This window comes from Oryctolagus cuniculus, chromosome 2, assembly GCF_964237555.1.
Source record: "Oryctolagus cuniculus chromosome 2, mOryCun1.1, whole genome shotgun sequence".
NCBI classification, from domain to species: domain Eukaryota; kingdom Metazoa; phylum Chordata; class Mammalia; order Lagomorpha; family Leporidae; genus Oryctolagus; species Oryctolagus cuniculus.
The window spans coordinates 113,959,174-113,975,913 of NC_091433.1; the positions used below are offsets into that span (position 1 = coordinate 113,959,174).

General features: G+C 50.2%; 1 protein-coding gene across 2 annotated transcripts in view; it reads left to right on the top strand.

Moving 5' to 3' along the window:
- The window catches only part of IL37 (interleukin 37), a 133,072-nt gene extending 120,228 nt beyond the window's left edge, over positions 1-12,844 (top strand). For both annotated transcript variants that reach the window (XM_017340139.3, XM_017340141.3), the window contains one exon: positions 863-12,844. In XM_017340139.3, coding sequence (XP_017195628.3) covers positions 863-1,075 — 213 coding nt within the window. In that variant the 3' untranslated portion in view covers positions 1,076-12,844. The remainder of the gene's footprint in view (positions 1-862) is intronic.
- The last annotated feature ends 3,896 nt before the right edge of the window (positions 12,845-16,740 follow it).

A 16,740-nucleotide genomic window follows, 5' to 3' on the forward strand; every position in this document is an offset into this window, starting at 1 on the left:
ATCAAAGTCTGGGATGAGCTGTGTCTCCTGCCCTAGCTTTCCTTGGAGCAGGCAGCACACGTGGGGAGGACCCCGACCTGCCACACGGGGGTGGAGGTTGTGAGGCAGGTGTCGGGGCCAGGTGTCTGCTCTGCACACGGAGTCCCAGCTGGGAGCAATCTCTCACCTGAGGGGATGAATCTTAGCCAGCCCAGTGTCCGCTTTGGATCTAAGCTGTATTTTCTAATCTATCTTTTTAAAAATACAAAGCTGATATTGTGGTGTGTATCTGATTCCTGCAGCTTGCGTTCTCTCTCTCTTTATTTTTAATTCAGGCAAAGGGGGCATGTCAGAGCAGGCATGGTTCCTTATCACCCCTTAAATACCAATGCCAGGCCGGCGCCGTGGCTCACTAGGCTAATCCTCCACCTAGCAGCGCCGGCACACTGGGTTCTAGTCCCGGTTGGGGCGCCGGATTCTGTCCCGGTTGCCCCTCTTCCAGGCCAGCTCTCTGCTGTGGCCAGGGAGTGCAGTGGAGGATGGCCCAAGTGCTTGGGCACTGCACCCGCATGGGAGACCAGGATAAGTACCTGGCTCCTGCCATCAGATCAGCGTGGTGCGCCGGCTGCAGCGCGCCGGCCGTAGCGGCCATTGGAGGGTGAACCAACGGCAAAGGAAGACCTTTCTCTCTGTCTCTCTCTCTCACTGTCCACTCTGCCTGTCAAAAAAAAAAAAAAAAAAAAAAAAAAAAACAATGCCAAGGCTTAAATACCAAAGCTGCCTGCCCCCTGCCCTTTCGTGTTCTCTGGGGCTCAGCCTGGGACGTGTGTTGCGCTTTTCTCCCTCTTCTGGCCTGTGCATTGAATAATCTCTTATCTCACAGAAAAAGAAGCTCGAAGACCTAGTCACCGAGAAGGAGCAAGCACAGCGGCCCTTCGTCTTCTACAAGGCTGACGTGGGCTCCCGGAGCACACTGGAGTCAGCTGCCCACACTGGGTGGTTCCTGTGCACCTCCTGCTCTTCTGGTGAACCCGTGAGATTGACAAAGACAGTCGGAAGGAAGAAACAAGTGGAGTTTCATTTTATAAAGCTATAAAAGGCGGGGCCGGCGCCATGGCTCACTTGCTTAATCCTCCGTCTGCGGCGCCAGCATCCCATATGGGTGCCGGGTTCTAGTCCTGGTTGCTTCTCTTCCGGTCCAGCTCTCTGCTGTGGCCAGGGAGTGCAGTGGAGGATGACCCAAGTGCTTGGGCCCTGCACCCCATGGGAGACCAGGAGAAGCACCTGGTTTCTGGCTTCGAATGGGCGCAGCTCCGGCTGTAGTGGCCATTTGGGGGGTGAACCAACAGAAGGAAGACCTTTCTCTCTGTCTCTCTTTCACTGTCTAACTCTGCCTATCAAATAAAAAAAAAAAAGCTGTAAAAGGCAAAATCTCTGGTTAACCTCTGTGTCTGTGGGTTTCATTTCTTTAAAAAAATTTATTAATTTATTTGAATTATTTGAATGGGGGAGAGAGAGAGAGACAGAGAGAGAGCACAAAATCTACCATCCGCTGGTTCATTCCCCAAATGGCGGGTGCTCAGGGAATTGACTGTGAGGCAGAAGTGCCCAGAAGTGGCTGAGTGTATGCTGAGCATGCAGCATGCAAGGGAAAAGTGCCAGTGAGTCATCAGGTAGTCAGATGATAAGTGGGTGGGTCCCAGACACGGAGCAAGTAACCTGACAAGTGGGGGAGATGCAGAGAGAAGCAATCTGGGTCAAGTGACAGCCAGGAGACCAGGAGAACAGGCAGTCAGCAGCAGGTGGGTGGAAGGGCTGACCACAAGGGCAGAGTCCCATCACTGAGCAAGGTCAGGGCCTTCAAAATGGGGTCAGGCAGCCTTGCAGCCCAGGGACTCAGACCAGGAAGCAGGGCAAGGGGTGGAGAATGAAGCTTGGAGTTCGTCGTCTATCCGTTGCGTCTCTTCAGCTACAAGCAGTAACAATAGCTTCTAGCTTGCATAAGTCAGAAGTAGGCTAAAACAGAAAGGAGCTCACCGGAAGGAAACCGGGTGGACTCATGTCTGATGCTGCTGAGACAGAGTACCATCCATTTAGTGGTTTAGAGCAGTGCCATGTGTTATCTTACTGTGCTGGAGGTCAGAGCCCCAGAATGGAGCTCACGGGGCTAAAATGTCAGCATGGCGGTATTCCTTTTGGAGGCCCCTGAGGAACAGCGATCTTCATGCCTTTTCCAACTTCCATTTGGCTGTGACCTTCCTGCCTTCCTCTTTTCTTTCTTTCTTTCTTTCTTTCTTTTTTTTTTTTTTAAAGATTTACTTATTTATTTGAAAGAGCTGCAGAGAGAGAGAGATCTTCCACCCACTGGTTCACTCCCCAGATGGCCAATGGCCACAGTGGGGCTGGGGAGTGGGCCAGGCCAAAGCCAGGAGCCAGGAGTTTCATCCAGGTCTCCCACATGGGTGGCAGGTGCCCAAGCACTTGGGCCATTTTCCACTGCTTTCTCAGGCCATTAGCAGGAAGCTGGATTGGAAGTGGAGCAGCTGGTGCCCATATGGGATGCCAGTGTAGTAGGTGTTGGCTTGACCCACTGTGCCACAACACGGACCCCCTGCCTTCCTCTTTGACTTACCAGGACTCATGTAATTCACACCAAGTCTGCTTGGGTAATCCAGGGTCATCCCCATCTCAAGATGCTCAACTTCAGTCATGCTGCAAAGTCTCCCCCTGCCATGTGAGGTCTGGAGATAAGGACCCGCATTGCTCTGCCCACAACACGAGTGGCTTGCCAAGGTGATGGGCATGCTGAAGTCCCAGGGTCAGAAATGCCTGACAATCAGCAGAGACAGGACCCGGGAAGCTTTGACCCCACTCCTCAGGTGGAGAAGAGCTAAGCCAATGATGCCCTAGTTTGGGTCCTGTGTCTACTTCATGTTCAGTTAAAGACAGCACTCTTTGGCCGACACTCCTCCCTCCATACCGTATCCAAGGAAGCCAGTGAGGTTCTTCAAAGTAGAATTGCAAAACGAGTCCCAGGAGCAAGGGGTGCAGATGCTGGGGAGGCAGATAAACCTCAGCTGTAAACTAGGAGTGATGACAAGTGCCAGGTGGGACCATTCCCATGGGAAGTGCTCCAGCAAGGTCAGCTGCTTCTGATCCTGATCAACCCAAGTTCTGTGGTATAAAGTCTATAGCATTTTGAGCCTTTTAAAATGTGTCCACATGGTGTGGGCATTGTGGCACACTGGGTTAAATCTCTGCTTGTGGAGCCCACAAGTGCCAGCTGGAGCCCCTGCCGCTCTGCTACCAATCCGCACCTGGGAAAGCAGTGGATAATGGCTCAAGTACTTGGGTTCCTGCATCTACATGGGAGACAGATAGAGTTGCGGGCTCCTGGCTTTGATTTGGCCCTTGCCTCAGCTGTTGTGACCATTTGAAAAGCAGATGGATGATCTCTTTCTTTGCATCATTCCCTCTCTATGTCACTCTTTCAAATAAATAAAATGAATCTTAAATATGTCCACATGACAATGATGCTTCATAAGGGAGGTCAGATATTCTTTATAGCATCATGAACTTTTCTCCCAACTTAGAAACAACTACTCAAACTAGTCTCTGAGTCAGGGCTGTTCCATGGCAGTGAGGACTCTGGCTCTATTAGAAATCAATGGAAAAGAGCTGAGGCTTGCTGCTGATCATGGCCTTGAAGAAGCTGATCTGCTGGCCAGATGGGGACAGGCATGGCATGGGCTCCATCCTGCCCTACCTCCTTCCAATCTGGTGATGTACCACAATGGGGGTGCTGGTGGTGCTGGACCTCACAGGCTTCTTATGAGGCTCCACTAGGATCCCAGATGTCCCAGCTCCCTGCAAAAACACAAGTGTGCTGGCACTGACATCTAGTAGTTGCTTCCCATATTCCCGGGGAATGTCTGGCACACCAAATCCCCACCCTCCAGCCCTCTCCTGGTGGACACGCCCCTGTGGTGTGCTAGCACGTGTGTAACAGCTGGTGCGCTTGGGGTGGTGGGGTGCACAGAGCTCTGATACTCAGCAGTGTTTGCCCATTTCCAATTGTGTAACTGTTCCCAACATAACTGATTTTAAACTACTGGCGTGAAGTCACTCAGCACAGGATTGAGAAGAGAAGGCAACCATGGGCCACGAAAGCTCACATAAGCTGGCTGCTGCACCAGCTGCAGCTACCTGTAAGGTCCTTGTTTTAGAACAGGGTTGGGCAAGCTATAGCCTACAGGTGAAATCAGCTGACTGCCTGTTTATGTGTCTAGATAGCGTAGCCACACTCACTGGTTGTCTTTGCAGTAACAACAGAGCCTGTGGTGGGAAATATATGACCTTGACTTTTTACAGAGATAGTTTGCTGACTCCTGCTCTAGAGAACAAGAGGCCACAGCCTGCCTGCTACTTCCAAATATTTATTCCTGAAACAGTCTAGTTTCCTTCAGAGGGTTGCAATATGTGATGGTTGGCTTTTCCATAAAAGGCTACTTGATTTTTTTATGGCAAAAGCAACATCATCATCATCGTTATTATTATTTTATTAGCCCAGCTTGCCTCAGCAACTCTTAGTAAGAAAGTCCCTTCTAGAGGTGGGCATTTGTTGTTGTCAAGATGCTGCTGGGGAAGCCCACATCCCACACCACAGTGCCTGTGTTCAAGTCTTGTCTCTGCTCCCAGTGCCAGCTTCTTGCTGATTTGCACCCGGGGGAAGCAGCAGGTGATGGCTCAAGTAGTTGGACCCTGCAACCCATGTGGGAGATTCCTGGCTCCTTCCTTTGGCCCAGCCCAGCTGTTGGCATTTAGGCAGTGAACCAGCAGATGGAATCTCTCTCTCTTTTAAAAAAAGGTACAGAGGAAGCTGTTTGTAGATGATCACGGCCATAGTGATTTCTGTCCTGCAAAGCAAATTTGCAAAGTCTTGGGTGATTGTTGCATCGATGCTATGGTTTCAGCTCTCTAAAACTCACAAAGTTGGGCTTTACTCTTCATGGTGTGATGCTAGGAGGGTGGGAGCTTAATCCAGTTAGAGTGTTTAGAGGTCCATCCTTTGGGAGGTGATTAAGATTAGCCATGGAGATCAGGGTGGAGCCCATGATTGGTTTTAGAAGAAGGAGGGAAGAAAGAAGAAGGCACGCGTGAACACTCCCTGTGTCTCGCCCTGTGCTGCCCTGCACCCCTGGGAACTCTGCCAGTAAGAAGACGTCACTGTGTACAGCCCCTTGGCCTTAGACCAGGACTGTGGGCCCGAATCTCTTTTCTCTAGAACTTACCCAGGCTGTGGTGTTGTGTTATTAGCAACAGAAAAGGGACGAAGACCATTGGCCTAGCACTATGAGGAAGGCAGGGTGGGGATAGCTATGCCCATTTTGGAGACGAGAAAATAGACTCGGAGCCATCAAGTGACTTGACTGCAGAGACACAGAGTGTTCGTGGCAGAGTTACAGATGTTCAGACTCCTGGTTCAGAGCTCTTTGCATGGTCCCCACATTCTAAAATTCCACTGTGGTTTAAGAATAACCTGGGCTGGTGCTGCGGCTCACTAGGCTAATCCTCCGCCTGCAGCGCCGGCACACCGGGTTCTAGTCCCGATCAGGGGGCCAGATTCAGTCCCAGTTGCTCCTCTTCCTGTCCAGCTCTCTGCTGTGGCCAGGGAGTGCAGTGGAGGATGGCCCAAGTCCTTGGGCCCTGCACCTGCATGGGAGACCAGGAGAATCACCTGGCTCCTGGCTTCAGATCAGCGCAGTGCACCAGCCACAGCGCGCTGGCCGCAGCGGCCATTGGAGGGTGAACCAACCGAAAAGGAAGACCTTTCTCTCTCTCTCTCTCTCTCACTGTCCACTCTGCCTGCCAAAAAAAGAAACAAACAAACAAAAAAACAAAAACAAAAAACAAAAAAAGAATAACTTGAGGAGTTTCTTAAAAAGATAGATCCTCGGGTGTGGGGAGCAACTCGGATTAGACTAAGTTACTGGAATTAAGACTTATTCTATGCATCTGCTCTCCCACAATATGGTGCTGGGAGAGAAGAAAACAGCTTCTACACAGCTGCCTCCAGTTCAGCCAATAAACTGTAGGACTTGCTCCTGATTGGAGGAGAGCAGCGTACTCGGCGTGTGGGCAGCCGAGTTAGGATTGGCGGAGGAGGACTATAAAGGAGGAGAGAGACGGCATGCACCAGGAACATCTAAGGGGAACACCTGTGCAGCCCCCGAGAGAGCCGGCCGGCGGTGTGCCGCTCCCCTGCGGAAGTGGGGAATGTGGCCAGGGGGAACTGCCCTTCCACGGAGGTGGAAGGGATAGTAGCCAACCCGGGAAGAACCAGCAGCAAACCCGGGGAGGGCCGAGCAGACGAAAGAACAGCGCAGGGTCCTGTGTCGTTCCTCCACGAAGAGGGGGAGCGACATAATGGTGCCGTGACTCGGATATGAAGCCTAGGCAGGGCTTAGTGTCGTTCCTCCACGAAGAGGGGGAGCGACATCGGGGCTATGAATCTTGAGATTCTGACTGAGATATTCCAGGATTTTATATTTAGTGAAATAAACCAGTTTCCAAAAGACAAATACCATATGTTCTCCCTGATCTGTGGTAACGAATAGAGCATCTCAAAGGTAACTATCGGAGTGAAAAGACACTTTGAGATGCGATGATCTTTAACAGCCCTTGTCTCTGTTGTTGAGGAACAGTGTGTTTTTTTTTTTTTTCTTTATACTGGTTTTACGTAGTATAGGGTCAATCTTATGAATATAAAGTTAACTGAAAGTAGATCTTTGTAAAAAATGAAAATGGGGATAGGAGAGGGAGGAGAAAGAAGGCTGGGAGGCTGGGCAGGAGGGAGGATAAGCTGGAAAATCTCACTATGTTCCTGAATCTGTAGATATGAAATACATGAAATTTGCATATCTTAAATAAAATTAAGAAAAAAAAAACACCCAACTAACTCAGGTGCAAAGAGTTCTTTCTGGTCAACACTGGGAAACACTACCCTCGCCCCGTACATCCCAACATCCCATTAGAAAGTGGTCACAGGCCTTACTGGCTGAGAACATTTTCCCCGTACCATCCTTTGTGAATGTTCACTTCGGCTGCAGAGCCGATGTCACAGCACAGACATGCCTCTGTGAGACCTGGAGCGAGGCCTGGGGTTCATCCCTGCAACATGTTGTGGAAACGACTCTAGCAACATCGATATCTAAATAGGTTTCGAGATAGACTTGGGAAGATCTGCCATCTTGGGGGCCTGAGAAGCAGTGTTGGGGGTCTTGAGCTCTTGCCCACAGTGAGGGTCCAGAGGACTCCAGGGTAGAGTTGGGGAAGCCCCAAGAGGAGAGTTTGAGAGGGAGTTGTTGATGCGTGGGGTGTCCTGCCCATCAGCACCACCATCCTCCCAGGAGGGACTGTGGGACTCACTCAGTACAGGGTCAGTGACAGGGCCCCTCAGGCAGATGGATACTTGTGTCTGTGGGCAGACCCTGCTGGTCTGGCCTCTAACTGCTCCCTGGAAACGCAATGGAAAAGGGAGGACTGGCTACCTGTGGTTGGTGAAAGGACAAGTGAGTGGGCTGCAGTCAGCTCAGACCCAGGATGTCTGAGAGTGTGTCTCAGTGTGTAGCCCAGAGGTGAACGATGGTAAGAGAGGGCTGTGGTCCAGCTTCCCCGTGGGATGGTCACAAGGCACAGACATAGCCATGGTGATGCAGGCATCCCTGGGGCTTGTCTTATCTTCCAGATGAAGCCACATGTCAGAAAGTCCTTAGCTCTTCCCTGTTTGTTTTAACATGGTTGAAGATAAAATGCTGAATAGGAAGTGAGAACCTTACCTAGCTTCATGTTCACATCAACACAACTCCATGATTTCCGGAAACCCTTGTCCAGGAAGCTTGCAAATAACTTTAGTGTTCATTCCGGGAACTTCCTGCATGATTTATTAACTCTTCATAACCACATGCCCACATTGAAAAGCCTGCCTTAAATCTCACTTCAGTCCAGACTTCGCACAAGAGCCGCAAAGTGAACTCCACCTGGAATTAAGGAGAATGGAGAGGAGGGGTCTGATGACAGCACAAAGCTGCCTCCCAGCCCCGTGCTGCCCACCTGCAGACTCCTCCTCGTGTGAACCAGGCGCACTTACTACATGTCGAAGCCGCTGTAGTCGTGCTGTGGTTACTCACAGCTTACGCAGTCTCCACTGACACCAGGCTGCTTTCCCGCAATGGATGGCTGAAAATAACACAACCTATGACTGGGCCTTGATGCGGTAAGGAAGCAGCTAGTGATCATTGCAAGCTGGAAATGCACGGAACCATTTTTGTGAGACAGTAGATTATTAGGTCAAGGCCAGATGTAGCTTGGGACACAGACCACGTATGACCTGGGGTGGCCGGAGGAGGAGGAGGGCAGGACTGTTTCCGATGCAGGGGAAGTGTGGATGTGTGCTGGTCACTTCTCACTTCTGTCCCTCATCCAGGGCTAGCAGAGATGGGAGATGGCACTGCTTTGCTGAAGGCCTGCAGCTTGAAATCTAAGCTCAGTACAAGCCTTTTATTTGGGGTTCTGAGGATTGAGAGAGACAGATGCTTCTGAATGGAACATAGATTAGGCAAAGTGGCAATTTTTTTTTCATAGTAAATAGGATTGGGGCCCCATGCCTATGTCAAGGATGGTTCCTTACCAGTAAATATATGAGTAGATCCTTTCAAATACAGCAGGCGTCCTTAACCATAGGATACCTTCCAAGACTCCCAAGCGGATGCCTGAAACAGTGGGTAGCACAGGACCCTATAGAAACTACTATGTTTTGTCCTGCTGTGTTTACCAACTGTGACATACCAATGGTAAATTAGGCACAGTAAGAGATTAAGAACCTTAACTTATGGTAGATTTTAGCCATCTTATCATATGATGTTTGATTTTTCTTTATTAAGTGGAGAACATTCATCCTTTACTTAAAGGCTTTTATTTGGTGTGGGGAGCAACTGAGACTAGACTAAATTACTGGAACTGCTAGGACTAATTCTATGCATCTGATCTCCCACAATATGGCCCTGAGACAGCAAACAACTTCTACACAGCTGCCTCACCAGTTCAACTGACGAGCTGCAGGAGCTGATCCTGCTCCTGATTGGAGGAGAGCAGCGTGCTCGGCGTGTGGGTAGCAGAGCATGGATTGGTGGAAGAGGACTATAAAGGAAGAGAGAGACACTATGCACCGAGGGAACATCTGAGCAACCCCTGAGAGAGAGCCGGCCAGCGGTGTGCCGCTCCTCCGCAGAAGCTGGGGAGCCGGCAGCTAACCCGGGATGGCGTCGTTCCTCCGTGAGTGAGGGAACAGCAGCTAACCCGGGAAGGGCTGGGCAAAAAGAACAGCGCAGGGTCCAGTGTCGTTCCTCCGCGAATGGGGGAGCGACAATTTGGCATATCTGACTTGCCAGCATCACTACTCCCACACTTCGGGGCCATAGTTGTGTAGAGTGAGTGTGACTTGAACACAAGCACTGTGCTACCCTGATGGTCTTTCTGATAACAGATGGATACGGAATGACTATTGGGTGGGCAGTGTACACAGCATGGACAGAGGGACGATTTGCACACCAGGCAGGACAGCAAGCAACAGCACAAGATTTCGTCTTGTATCGCTTCGAATGGTACACCATGTAAACTTATGATTTGTTTATTCCTGGAGTTTTTCATTTAATATTTTCAGATCGTGGTTGGCAGCAGATAACTAACTGAAACTGTGAGATGCAAAGCTGTGTGGTTTCAGATAAGTCAGACTGGGCTGGCTTAGCTCAGCGGTTCCTTCATCTACTCATTTCCTGAATCAGATAAATGAGGCTGCAGAATATTACTGCATTGTCAAGCTTGGTCCCCAGAGAGTCAGATCAAGTCAGTCTCTCAGTCAGCAGCAGACGGGCGTGTTTACGATCTTCTCATTGGAGCCCACCCTGAATTACCGTCAAGGAGGCATCATCGAGTTAAGGAGTCCCCCAAAACACAGATAGATCAGCGGCTAAATGCCACTGCCAATCATGAACGGTCAGCTGCGGAGCTCTCCAAATAAAAATGAACGTAAACAAGACAAATTCAGTATTCGAGACTGCCTAATCAGAACAGACAAGTGTTAAAGCCGTGTAAGTCTAGTTGTGTTGACTCAACAGTCTCTGAAGTGTAGTGAAAAAAGGCAACTAAAATTTTAAATCTTGTTATTTATGAATTCTTTTTATTTTGGTAAATTTATATTTATTTTTATTTAATATTGTAAAATTATTTTTATATTACTCATGGTATTTTGAACTCTATCAAAATACAACAAATAAGGAATTGGGTTAAAGTAACTATCAAGGTTTTCTGTTAGAAAGCAATTGCATAGCTCATTGTATGAAAAAGGAAGGACATAATTGGGGTTTGGGTAAATGGCTGGCTTTTAGTCTTTTTTTTTTAAAGATTTATTTATTTATTTGAAAGTCAGAGTTACACAGAGAGAGAAGGAGAGCCAGAGAGGAAGAGAGAGAGAGGTCTTCTATCTGCTGGTTCACTCCCCAATTAGCCACAACAGCCGGAGCTGTGCCGGTCAAAAGCCAGGAGCCAGGAGCTCCTACCCAGTCTCCCATGCAGATGCAGGGGCCCAAGGACTTGGACCATCTTCTCCTGCTTTCCCAGGCCATAGCAGAGAGCTGGATCAGAAGTGGAGCAGCGGGGACTCGAACCATTGCCCATATGGGATGCCAGCACTGCAGGCGTGGCTTTACCCGCTACGCCACAGCGCCAGTCCCTGCTTTCAGTCTAAAGGTGACACAGAGACTGCCTTTCCAAAGATGCGGAATGAAAGGAGATACCGACTTGCAGACCCAGGATCCTGCTTCTGGCTTTCCCAGTTGCAGACGACAATTTCTGTGTGGGCGAGGATCACAGCCCCCATCTCCAAGATCAGCTGCATGCATCTGGGGAGCCCAAACCCATACAGGCCTCCTGTTTCCCTCTACTTTGTGCCTGAACCCTGAGTTCAGGGCCTGTTTGATTATCTGCGCAGCAGCCAACCCTGCTTTGGATTTGGATCTTGCCCTCATTCGACCTAAAAGCAGATGAGTCACAGAGAGCCCTGAAACCTGCCTCTGGGCCTCCCAGAAACTGGCTCTGCCTGCTCCCTGCTCCAGATCCTTTGGCTCCTTTCTCTGCTTGCACTGCTACCCCACCTTCCCCCAGTAAGGACTCGCCCGGCCGTGCCTTGCCACGTCCCTTGGACACTGAACCCCCATGAACCTTTCCTCTTTGCATGTGCAGCTGGATCAACTTCCCTGGAGTTCGTCCAGCACCCACACGTGTGCATCACTGACTTTAGAGCCTAGCACTACCCTGGAGGAGATAACTGGTACTGCCTGGCCCGGTGCTAGGCTATGGAAGCACCCAGGTGAGGTTGAACATGTTTAGGAAAGCTATGAACACACAGGCACTGAGCTCATCACTTTCCATGAATTTATTTCAGCCTGGAATTTTGTAATTAATCACACCCACTTTCTATAGCCCAAACTGCATACACTCTGAAGAAGGGACAAATGACACCAAAACCAAAATCCACGGGCTTGCTGGATGTAGGCAACACTTTCTTATTTGCTGTTCTCTGTAGAAAAAAGAACCCGAAGACCATTCAAGTGGAAACAGTGGCTATTTATTGAGAGCTTGCTGGGCTATGGAGTCAGCACCATCACAGGTGTTTGGCAGAGACTCAACGGCAGGCAGAGGAATGGTAAAGTTTGTTGGTAGAAAAAGGGAAGGCTCAGGTGGGTTTTGATTGGTGTTGGCGGTGTGGGAAGCTGTGACAATGGTGTGGATCTCTCCAGCTAGTGCTGAGTTAGAGGTGATGGCAGAGCAGCCGGCATCCTGGTGGAGCCCTGACAGTCTGAGGGGCCTCCTGCAGAGGAGGATCTGAGAGTTGTGTAGTCAGAGATGGCCTGCCCTCTGCCCACTTATCCAAATCTCATTTTGCCCACTGGTAACATCAGGATAATAAGACCTATCTTACATAAATGAAGTTGATGGGAGGAATAAGGAGAGACTCCATGAATTATTATTAGTAGCAGTGAAAGTTCCTCACCATCATTATTGTTTTTAAAGTGTTTATTTATTTGAAGGACAGACAGGGAGAGAGAAAGAGAAAGAGATCTTCCATCCTCTGGTTCATTCCCCAAATGGCTGCGGCAACCAGGGTTGGGCCAGGCTGAATCAGGAGCCTGGAACTCTGTTCTGGTCTCCTACATGGGTGACAGGGGCCCAAGCATTTGGGCCATCTTCTACTGCCTTCCCAGGTGCATTAGCAGCGAGCTGGATTGGAAATGGAGCAGCTGGGACTCAAAATTAGCCCTCCGATATGGGATGCATGCAAACCTGGTGTGCCACAACACTGGCCCCATCATCATTGTCATCATCAATAGTGGTGGTGGTAATAGTAGCAGTAGCAGTAGCAGTAGTGATAGTCTCTTTTCTGTACCTCTCACCAGTGGTCACTGCCATCAGCAACACCAGGTGACATGGATCTCTCCACTTCAGACAGTGGCTGGATGATGCTGAGTCCAGTGGAAGGGCAGGGATGACAGGGCAAGGCAGTAAGCACCAGGGAGCATCAGCTTTGTTTCAGGGATGAGATGGAGATGGCAGGGGCGTGGGGGACAAGCCAGAGGGGATTTGATTTGTCTGCCCTTGTGGGATCTTTCTGAGTGGATGAGACCAACTGCAGCAGTAGCCGGGGAGCTGCCTGAATAGAGGGGGTTTAGGCAGGCAGGTGATGTGTTGTGACTAGAAGGGGAACTCCTGAACTAGAACTTGCCTCCACTGCCATGTCTCATAGAGTGACTAGGCTTGGGCTTTGCGTGGAGATGAAAAGCCCCTTGTGGGATTGATTAGAGAGTCTGTTTAGAACAACAGATGTAAAATGTGGTGATGTAGTGAATTTTCTTATAGATGAGCAAATACACTATATAATTTTATACAGACACAAATACAAACACATAGTGTCGTCCTCTACTCACTCCACCAAAGCCATACCTTTCGCTGGGACCAGCTTGCACTCTCTTCTTTGCCACCTGCTGTCCAAGTCCTCCTCATCCTGCATCATTCTGACTCATATTCACCCTTCACCCAGAAGCCCTTCCTCAAACCCTAGCTGGGAGTGACATTTTCCTGTCTGAGTTGTCCCCGCCCTTGGCCTGTGCTTGGGTGACGGCAGCCATGGTGCAGTTCCTTGTAGGACAGTTTTTGTGTCTTTGTGTAGGATTAATCCATGACTAACTCTGTGTTTTCTGTGGGGCCCCATGAGAGGTTTTACTGTAACCAGTATTAGGTCAGTGTTCACTGACTTGACCTCTGTGGGTCTGGAGGAAGTGACCTGCCTGCCTGCCCAGACGCGCTAGAGCCAGCTGCTGGTCTGCCCAGAAGTTTGCACCATCAACGCCAACCAACCCATTCCCACCATCAGCAAAAATGGGAGTGGCCACTCTTCCCTGGGCCAGCGGTTCCCTTCTCATCACTTGGGTTTTCTATCAGGTCTTGTCAGCACTTTTCCAGATGAGGACACACTCCGAGACGCAAGCTGTGTCCCTCCAATGTGTGTGATGGGAAGGCCCTTCCCCTGGAGTCAGGCAGACCCTTGGGAAGCCCACCTCTGCTCCTTTGCTGGCCGAGGACCTTAGGCCACCAGCTCTCCCTCTGGTCCTCAGTCTTCGCTGGAAACATGGGAATGCAGTACTTTCCTCGTACCCTTGTCGTGAGAACTAAATCACATCCCTTGTGGAAAGTGCCCAGCCTGTGTCTGCTCTGTGCTTGCTCAATAACTGTGAGTTTTCTATATCTTCATCAGAGCGCCAGGGCGTGTGTTGACTTCCTGGGCTGCTTCTTCCCATAAGGTTAATCTCTCAAAGCTGATACTAGAAGGGCCACGTGCCACTTCCCCCTACGTGCTTCGAGTTGTCCTCAGAAGAGAGTTCCCCATTTCTTTGGGGAAGCTGAGCCACTCACACCTTTCCCTGTCACTTTGGGAGCCCTTGGAAGAGCACCTGAGTGGACGGAAGCTGCAGATGCAAGGCAGAGATCCGACCCCAGAGGACCTCTTGCTGACAAGAGGAATCAGAGGCAACGGGCATATAAATGCACTTCCATTAGCCTGGGATTTACAGGTCACTGGGCTAGTGAGTGAGTGAATTCTGAACTAACTTCTGCAGTTACCAATGTGTAATCTGAAAAAAAAAAAAAAAAACTCATGCTGAAACATAGTAATGCTTTTAAAAATATTTATTTATTTGAAAGAGTGAGAGAGAGAGAGAGAGAGACAGAGACAGAGAGAAAGGTCTTCCATCTGCTGGTTCACTTCCCAGTTGATTGCAACATCCAGGGTGGGCCAGCTCAAAGCCAGGAGCTTCCGCCAAGTCTCCTGTGTGGGTGGCAGGGGCCCAAACAATTTGGCCATCTTGCGCTGCTTTCTCAGGCCGTTAGAAAGGAGCTGGATCAGGAGTTGGAGCAGCTGGAACATGAACCATCATCCAGATGGGATACTGGCCTTGCAGACAGTGGCCTTATCCACTATGCCACATGGGCCTCCCTGCCACTCCAATAGATAATGCTTTTAATTTTTTTTTAAAAAGGATTATATATATATATATATATTTTAGAGGCAGAGTTATAGACAAAGATGGAGAGACAGAGAGAAAGGTCTTTCATCTATTGATTCACTCCCCAAATGGCCACAATGGCCAGAGCTGAACTGATCTGATGCCAGGAGTCAGGAGCTTCCTCCAGTCTTCCACACAGCTGCAGGGGCCCAAGCACTTGGGCCATCTTGTGCTGCTTTCCCAGGTGCATTAACAGGGAGTTGGATGGGGAATGGAGCAGCCAGGACTCGAACCAGCACCCATATGGGATGCCGGTGCCACTAGCAGAAGCTTAGCCTACTATGCCACAGCTCTGGCCCCATAGATAATGCTTTTTTTACAAAAGATTCATATATTGGCCGGCGCTGCGGCTCACTAGGCTAATCCTCCGCCTTGCAGCGCCGGCACACCGGGTTCTAGTCCCGGTCAGGGTGCCGGATTCTGTCCCGGTTGCTCCTCTTCCAGGCCAGCTCTCTGCTGTGGCCCGGGAGTGCAGTGGAGGATGGCCCAAGTGCTTGGGCCCTGCACCCCATGGGAAACCAGGAGAAGTACCTGGCTCCTGCCATCGGATCAGCGCAGTGCATCGGCTGCAGTGCGCCGACCATTGGAGGGTGAACCAATGGAAAAAGGAAGACCTTTCTCTCTGTCTCTCTCACTGTCCACTCTGCCTGTCAAAAAAAAAGATTCATATATTTATTTGAAAGACATAATTACAGAGAGGGAGCAGGAGAGAGAGAGAGATCTTCCATCGCTGGTTCACACCTCAAATGGCCTCAACTGCTGGAGCTGGGCCGATCTGAAGTCGGGAGCCAGGAGCTGCTTCTGGGTCTCCCATGTGGGATACCCAGATTGAGTTTTTGGCCCTGCCTGAGGCTTTGCAGTCATTCGGGGAGTGAAGCAGGTGATGGGAGTTCTCTCTCTCCCCCCCTCTCTCTGTTTCTCTCCTTCTGTCTCTCAAACAGATATGATGTAAAAAAGAAAAAGAGGCTGGCGCTGCGTCTCACTTGGCTAATCCTCTGCCTGCGGCGCCGGCACTCCGGCTTCTAATCCCTGTTGGGGTGCCGGTCCTGTCCCGGTTTCTCCTCTTCCAGTCCAGCTCTCTGCTGTGACCTGGGAAGGCAGTGGAGGATGGCCCAAGGGCTTGGGCCCTGCACCCGCATGGGAGACCAGGAGAAGCACCTGGCTCCTGGCTTCGGATCAGCGCAGTGCATCAGCTGTAGCGGCCATTTTGGGGGTGAACCAACGGAAGGAAGACTTTTCTCTCTGTCTCTCTCTCTCACTGTCTAACTCTGCCTGTCAAAAAAAAAAAAAAAAAAGAAATAAAGAAATAAAGAAAGAAAACTGGACTTATCACCAGTTTTCCAAAGCATTTTGGGGGCTGGCTTTGTGGGCAGTTAGTTAAGCTCCTGCACGTGACACCAGCATCCCATATTAGAGTGCCAGGTGCTCCATTTCTTTTTCTTTCTTTTTCTTTAAGATTTTATTTATTTATTTGCGAGGTAGAATTACAGACAGTGAGAGGAGAGACAGAGAGAAAGGTCTTCCTTCCGTTGGTTCACTCCCCAGATGGCTGCAATAGCTGGAGCTGTGCCAATCTGAAGCCAGGAGCCAGGAGCTTCCTCCTGATCTCCCACACAGGTGCAGGGGCCCAAGTACTTGGGCCATCTTCTACTGCTTTCCCAGGCCACAGCAGAGAGCTGGATTGGAAGAGGAGCAGCCGGGACTAGAACTGGCGTCCATTTGGGATGCCAGCGCCGTAGGCGGAGGATTAACCTACTGAGCCACGGCACCAGCCCCAGGTGCTTCAGTTCTGATCCAGCTCCCTTCTAATGTGCCTGGAAAAGCAGTGGAAGGGAGCCCCAAGTGCTTGGTCCCCTGCCAACCATGTGGGAGACCCAGATGGAACTCTTAGCTCCCAGCGTCAGCCTTGGCCATTGTGACTATTTGGGGAGTGCATCAATGGGTGAAAGATTTTTTTTTTTTTTTGACAGGCAGAGTGGACAGTGAGAGAGAGAGACAGAGAGAAAGGTCTTCCTTTTGCCGTTGGTTCACCCTCCAATGGCTGCCGTGGCCAGCGCGCTGCAGGCGGGGCACCGTGCTGATCCGA